The 7092-nt window shown below is 38.2% G+C and overlaps 1 protein-coding gene across 9 annotated transcripts in view; it reads left to right on the top strand.

Moving 5' to 3' along the window:
* The first annotated feature begins 228 nt into the window (after positions 1–228).
* Positions 229–7092, top strand: part of LOC143295882 (tyrosine-protein phosphatase non-receptor type 21-like) — a 49972-nt gene continuing 43108 nt past the window's right edge. For 7 of the 9 annotated variants that reach the window (XM_076607554.1, XM_076607551.1, XM_076607553.1 and 4 more), the window contains exons 1-5: positions 229–419; positions 1292–1511; positions 3569–3750; positions 4054–4151; positions 4944–5014. In XM_076607554.1, the coding sequence (XP_076463669.1) occupies positions 1338–1511; positions 3569–3750; positions 4054–4151; positions 4944–5014 (525 nt within the window). In that variant the 5' untranslated portion in view covers positions 229–419; positions 1292–1337. Of the gene's footprint in view, positions 457–1291; positions 1512–3568; positions 3751–4053; positions 4152–4943; positions 5015–7092 lie in introns of all 9 variants that reach the window. The other 2 variants (XM_076607547.1, XM_076607548.1) reach the window with 2 other exon arrangements.

Raw genomic sequence — 7092 nt, 5'->3', positions numbered from 1 at the left:
CAGTTAAACCGTATTCCTAGCGCGCATGCGCACAGGAGATTTTTTCTTTTTGCGACAAACTGTGACAAATCAAGAGTTAGTTTCAAAGAATAACTTACAAAATGTATCATACCCCGGCAATCTTTCATTATTTATTCAAATAAGTGACAAAAGTTTATTTTTTACAAAAAATGCCACGAATACTTTTACGACAAATGCACCCGCAACTACAGTTACAGTTGACGACAATCGAGGAAGAGCGATGACAACACAGTGCAATGAATGACTATGTCGCGCATTCTTGCATGTCCCACACCCATGGATTGATGACTGTCACATATTGCGTAGTGGGCGTCATGACGAATTAACGCAATGTGCCTCATTTTACACGATAACAGGATTTCTAAAGAATGAATCGAACTGTTGGCATTGAACCCAGTGTAAGTTAAGTGGACGTAAAGGCTTCTGAAGTCGTAAGTAAGAACGTATAGCAGACGAGAGATTGTTATATGAAGTATGTTTGAAAACTGGTTGTTAATTGGACGGGAATTTAACAGTCCTGAGCATGCTAGAAGAATTATTGATATGATATTAATATAAAACTTTACTCTTCTTTTTCATTGAGTATCCGGTCGCCCGTCCCTGTCTGTCATTAGATCACACTGTCTCGAACACGTGTTGTTCACAATTTTAAGTTAGCACATACACACACACGCACACACGCGCGCGAGCACACATACACACACGCGCGCGTGTAAAGGCACGCGCACAAACACATACAAGTTCACACACACACCAGCACACACACTAGCACATACACACACACACACACACACACACACACTGACACAGAGAAAACACTGTAAGTACACATGTAAGGTGCGTGCGCGCACGCACACACACACACACACACACACACACACATTTATAAACATTGTGACATACACTATACACACACACATTTATAGATGTGACATACACTACACCCAGACACACACACACACACACACACAGACTGACAGACATGTCTGGAAACAGTGAAATCATTTATGAAGAATTTTTCACAAATTCTGGGAGTAAAAGACTGGATGGGAATGAGCAGCATTGGAAACCAGGAAATTGCTTGTGCTGCCAACATTTTAAAAAACTGTATGCACATCTATTATACCAGTGAAGTATTACTAAATTAGGAAGAGGAAGTGTTGAAAATGGCATTCTGATAATGATGCCATTTATTAATCAAGGCTTCTATGGTGTGTTTTTCACTTTGGAATTCTGAGTGAAATTGATAAATGTAATTTTTTCTGTGCAGTTTGCGCTCTCAACACGTGTATGAGAAGTCTGGAAAATCAAGCACAATGCCATTCAAGTGGAGGCTGAAGAAAACCCGCAGCTATGAGATCTCTTCCAAAAACTCATTCATTGTTGGTGTGTACTTGCTGGACAACTCATTCCTGGAGTGTACCTTGAACTCAGATAGCACTGGGCAGGAGTGTCTGGACAGCATTGCTCAGCGCATCGAATTGTCTGAGGCAAGTTCTTTGGTACTGCTTGGTGAATACCAATTTTTTCCCCCCATATTTATTTTAATTCATTATCTGTCTGCTTACTTTTTTGTTGTTGTTGCTTAATTATTTATTGATTCAATGATGTATATGTTCATTCATTAGTTTAATGATGTATTTTATTTTAATTCATTATCTGTCTGCTTACTTTTTTGTGCTTAATGATTTATTGATTGATTCAATGATGTATACATTCATTCATTAGTTTAATGATGTATCCATTTATTTGTTTATGCTTTTTTTTCTCAAGGCCTGACAAAGCATGTTGGGTTACACTGCTGGTCAGGCATCTGCTTAGCAGATGTGGTGTAGCTTATATATGGATTTGTGTGAATGCAGTGACTTCTACTTCAGTAACTGAATTGAACTGAACTGCTTGGTGAAATAAGTCTGGCTTTCTGTGGGATGTCATAGGACTGTAATTTGATATTAATTACTTCTGGAGTTAGGAGCTATTGCATTGTCAGTATACTATCAATTTCAGTCTGACTTTGTTTGTTTTTTAAGTCTGATTTATTGGTGTTTATTTTCAGGCTGACTTTTCTGTTGGCAGATTCTTAAAAAAAAAAAAAAAAAGAAGAAGAAAAAAAAGTTTACTCAAGTAGCCATGCTAGTCGCCATGCCAGTCCTGGTTGTGGTCTGGAGCATCAATGAAAAATTAGGGTTCTATATTTTTCTCTTGCATTCAGTAAATTAATTTTGTTCAGTACTTCTTGGAGTCAATAGAAAAAAAAAGAAAAGAAAAATGTAAAACATTCAGTTTTAAAAAGATAAAATGAAGAAGGTGGGAGGATGGTTAAAACGCTCATCTGCCAATACATAGTTCATGAAGGTCTGGGTTCGCCCTTACTTCCAAGTTTGACTGGAAAATCAAACAGAGTAGTCTTTCAGACAGGGCGATAAACCGAGGTCCTGTGTTTAGCATGCACTTGGCACACTGAAAAATAACCCATTGCAATGAGAGTGTTGTCCTCTGGCAAAATTCTGTAGAGGAAATCCACTCTGATAGGTACACGATTATACACACACACACACACACACACACACACATACGCTCAAGGCCTGACTAAGTGTGTTGGGTTATGCTGTTGGTCAGGCATATGCCTAGCAGATGTGGTGTATTGTATATTGGTTTTTCCGAACACATTGACACCTCTATGAGAGACTGAAACTGACCTGAACTGAAATCTCATGTCAGCACCACAGTAACTGATTCATTTGGTGAAGACTTAACAAATTGTTTGAATTATACAGGTAAATCATAGATCATGGGTTTTGCTTGATTTTGAGAAATTATTTCTTTCAGTTTATTGTACAGATTAATGATTTGAACTAGTCTTTTTTTCCCATGTGCTAGTGTGTGCATATATATGTGCGTGTATCTGTGTTCATATTGTGTGTGTGTTCATACATACTTTAATAATAAACAGACTCCCTGCTTTACCCTATCACCCCTCTACCCACAGTATCACATCAAAAGAACTATGGAGAAAAGAAAAGAAAAGCAGGCACATTTTAACTGTTAACAGACTGAATGCATTTATTAGAATGAGTACTACCAAAGTATAATCAATGGACTGGTGTCATTAGGGTTACTAATTAAGCAGATGACATTTATGAAACAAACTATATAAAAGGAACCGAGTAAGGATAAATAAGGAGTTCTGTAGCATGTTTTGTTTCTTGCTGAGAGGGATGAGTGTGTGAATTAGGATGAAGATGAGAAATGATGAATGAAGTTACTAATTGTTATTATTCAAATTTTTACATGAAACATGTTATCCTTTCATTCTTTTTAAAATTGAACCTCAGATCAGTCCATTACTGAAAGAAACAAAAACAAACAAACAAAAAAAAGCAACCCCAACAACAACAAAAAAACCCAAACAAACAAACAAAAAAATAAAGGAGAAGAGAAAAGAATAAGTGGAATAAAATGGTCTGATTTATATTAGAACTTGCTGCTTGCATTTGATGTGCTTTGATAGTTTCAGTGTATCGTCACAGTCATGGTATTGTTCCAGACATGCTACTTTGGGCTGCGGTTTGTGACCAAGAAGCTGCAGTTTCATTGGGTGGACTTAGAGCGACCTTTGAAGCGGCAGCTGGACAAATATGCCCAGCCCTCCCCTCACCCTCACTGTCTGTACTTTGGGGTGATGTTCTATGTGGCCGGAGCTCACAGGATCAGTGACGATGTGGCAAGGTGAGAAATTGCTTTAGTCTGAAATTGATATATATATGATCATTTTGTGATAAGAGTCTGTCTGTTCTTAAGCAAATTTTGTGGAAATAATTGCAGTTGGTACTCTTTTTGCAGCACTCCTGACACACACACACACACATATGTATATATATTCACATTTGTAAACCCTTATTTGGGACTCTTTGTGCAGCACTCCTGACATACATATATTCACATTTGCAAAACCTGTAACTGGGTTTTTGTGTATGTTCACACTTGCAAACTCATAATTGGGTTTTTGTGTATGTGTGTGTGTGTGTCCAGATATCATTACTACCTCCAGTTGAAAAATGACATAGTGGATGGGCGTTTACCTTGCTCAGGTGAGCAAGCTGTGAGACTGGCAGCCTTCAGTCTGCAAGGTGAGTGCTGCTGTACAAAGAAACGAGTTTCATGCAGTCCTGTGTATATAATCTGTCTGGTTGGGTCTCTTTAGTTCCTTGTACTGTTTCATGGTAAAGACTTCCTCAGATTATCCCCAAAGTGAATGGGATGTAATATATTTCTGCTCTTCCACGAAGCAGTGATAATTGCAACAGCCATCTGGTCAGTGTTTGGAGGGTAACAGAAACATGAACGTGTCTAGCATGCACACGCCGCAAAACATCTGCCTTTATGGTGGGCTAAAAACATTTATACATGGAAAAGCCTTTCTCTCTCTCTCTCTCTCTCTCTCTCTCTCTCTCTCTCTCTCCATATGTATATGTTATATATATATATATATATATATATATGTCTATATATATATATATATGTGGAGAGAGAGAGAGAGAGAGGGAGAATGCTGAAGTTAAGTGCATAAAAGCTGGAAAAAGGACATGTAACTAGTTACGCATGACTGCTACCCCTATGGTTTGCCTATCAATAAACAGGTGAATGGTGAATATTTGCAATTAGAAACTATTAGACAGACACATTAACGGAGGCCACCAGTTACTTGATCCACTAATGATCCATAAGTGAAAAATATGTGGTGTGGTTCATCGTTCTAAGTTATGTATAAAAATGTACACTTTGTCCCCCTTTCATGTTTTTTGCAGTCATTTGACAGTTTTGACATATAAATCATATGTTTCATGGAGAAAAAAAAAGATGAGTCAGCTTGATTACTTTACCAGGAGGTTTTCAGTGAACACTTGTTCTTTGTTTTTCAGCTGAGTTTGGAGACCATGACCCAGAGAAGTTTACAGCTGAGTATTTCAAGGATTACCCCCTTCTTCCCAAGGTGAGCTCGCTTTACACTTTCTCTTTGGGAAAACATTTTATCGATGATAATAGTGATGGGACAGGAATTTGTTTACTTTGTCAGCATGAGCAGCTGTGACACTTTTTGTGTTTTTGTTAGTTGGTTTTGTTTTTCATCATTTCTTGTTATTTTTCTTATAATTTCTTTTTTTGCTCTCTTCTCTTTGCTCTCTCTCTCTCTCCCTCCCTCTCTCTCTCTCTCTGTCTGTCTCTCACAGTCACTCTCTTCATCTCTCATCGGTTTGGGGGGGTTCTGTTATTTTCTTGCTTTTTTATTCTTCTTTTCTCTAAGCCCTTGTCTGACTTTGTTGGTCATCTGGTTTCCAAGCAACAGTGAAGTGATACACTTCTCTGAGTGTGAGCTCGTCTCTGCTTTTCCTATTCTCTTTTCTCTTCATCTGTTTTCTCATCTCATGTCTTCTTTTCTCATATGTCCTCTTCTCATCAGACTCATGTCTCATGTTGTTTCATGTCTTCTCGCCTCAAGTCTTGTCTTGTCTTCAGGTCTCTTCTGTTCTCCCCATGTCATCTTTTTCCTCTCTTCTGTTCTCCCCATGTCATCTTTTTCCTCTCTTCTGTTCTCTTCATGTCATCTTTTTCCTCTCTTCTGTTCTCTCCATGTCATCTTTTTCTCTTCTGTTCTCCCCATGTCATCTTTTCCCTGTCTCTTCTGTTCTCCCCATGTCATCTTTTTCTCTTCTGTTCTGCCCATGTCATCTTTTTCCTCTCTTCTGTTCTCTTCATGTCATCTTTTCCCTGTCTCTTCTGTTCTCTTCATGTCATCATTTTTCTCTTCTGTTCTCTTCATGTCATCTTTTTCCTCTCTTCTGTTCTCTTCATGTCATCTTTTTCCTCTCTTCTGTTCTCTTCATGTCATCTTTTCCCTGTCTCTTCTGTTCTCTTCATGTCATCATTTTTCTCTTCTGTTCTCTTCATGTCATCTTTTCCCTGTCTCTTCTGTTCTCTTCATGTCATCATTTTTCTCTTCTGTTCTCTTCATGTCATATTTTCCCTGTCTCTTCTGTTCTCTTCATGTCATCATTTTTCTCTTCTGTTCTCTTCATGTCATCTTTTCCCTGTCTCTTCTGTTCTCTTCATGTCATCATTTTTCTCTTCTGTTCTCTTCATGTCATCTTTTTCCTGTCTCTTCTGTTCTCTTCATGTCATCATTTTTCTCTTCTGTTCTCTTCATGTCATCTTTTCCCTGTCTCTTCTGTTCTCTTCATGTCATCATTTTTCTCTTCTGTTCTCTTCATGTCATATTTTCCCTGTCTCTTCTGTTCTCTTCATGTCATCATTTTTCTCTTCTGTTCTCTTCATGTCATCTTTTCCCTGTCTCTTCTGTTCTCTTCATGTCATCATTTTTCTCTTCTGTTCTCTTCATGTCATCTTTTTCCTGTCTCTTCTGTTCTCTTCATGTCATCTTTTCCCTGTCTTCTGTTCTCTTCATGTCATCATTTTTCTCTTCTGTTCTCTTCATGTCATCTTTTCCCTGTCTCTTCTGTTCTCTTCATGTCATCATTTTTCTCTTCTGTTCTCTTCATGTCATCTTTTTCCTGTCTCTTCTATTCTCTTCATGTCATCTTTTCCCTGTCTCTTCTGTTCTCTTCATGTCATCTTTTCCCTGTCTTCTGTTCTCTTCATGTCATCTTTTCCCTGTCTCTTCTGTTCTCTTCATGTCATCTTTTCCCTGTCTTCTGTTCTCTTCATGTCATCTTTTTCTCTTCTGTTCTCTTCATGTCATCTTTTCCCTGTCTCTTCTGTTCTCTTCATGTCATCATTTTTCTCTTCTGTTCTCTTCATGTCATCTTTTTCCTGTCTCTTCTATTCTCTTCATGTCATCTTTTCCCTGTTCTCTTCATGTCATCTTTTCCCTGTCTCTTCTGTTCCCTTCATGTCATCTTTTCCCTGTCTCTTCTGTTCCCTTCATGTCATCTTTTCCCTGTCTCTTCTGTTCTCTTCATGTCATCTTTTCCCTGTCTCTTCTGTTCCCTTCATGTCATCTTTTCCCTGTCTCTTCTGTTCTCTTCATGTCATCTTTTCCCTGTCTCTTCTGTT

Source organism: Babylonia areolata, chromosome 21 (assembly GCF_041734735.1).
Source record: "Babylonia areolata isolate BAREFJ2019XMU chromosome 21, ASM4173473v1, whole genome shotgun sequence".
In the NCBI taxonomy this organism is placed as follows: Eukaryota; Metazoa; Mollusca; class Gastropoda; order Neogastropoda; family Buccinidae; genus Babylonia; species Babylonia areolata.
The sequence above is the reverse complement of the archived record's forward strand: the minus strand, read 5'-3'. Positions and strand labels throughout refer to the sequence as shown.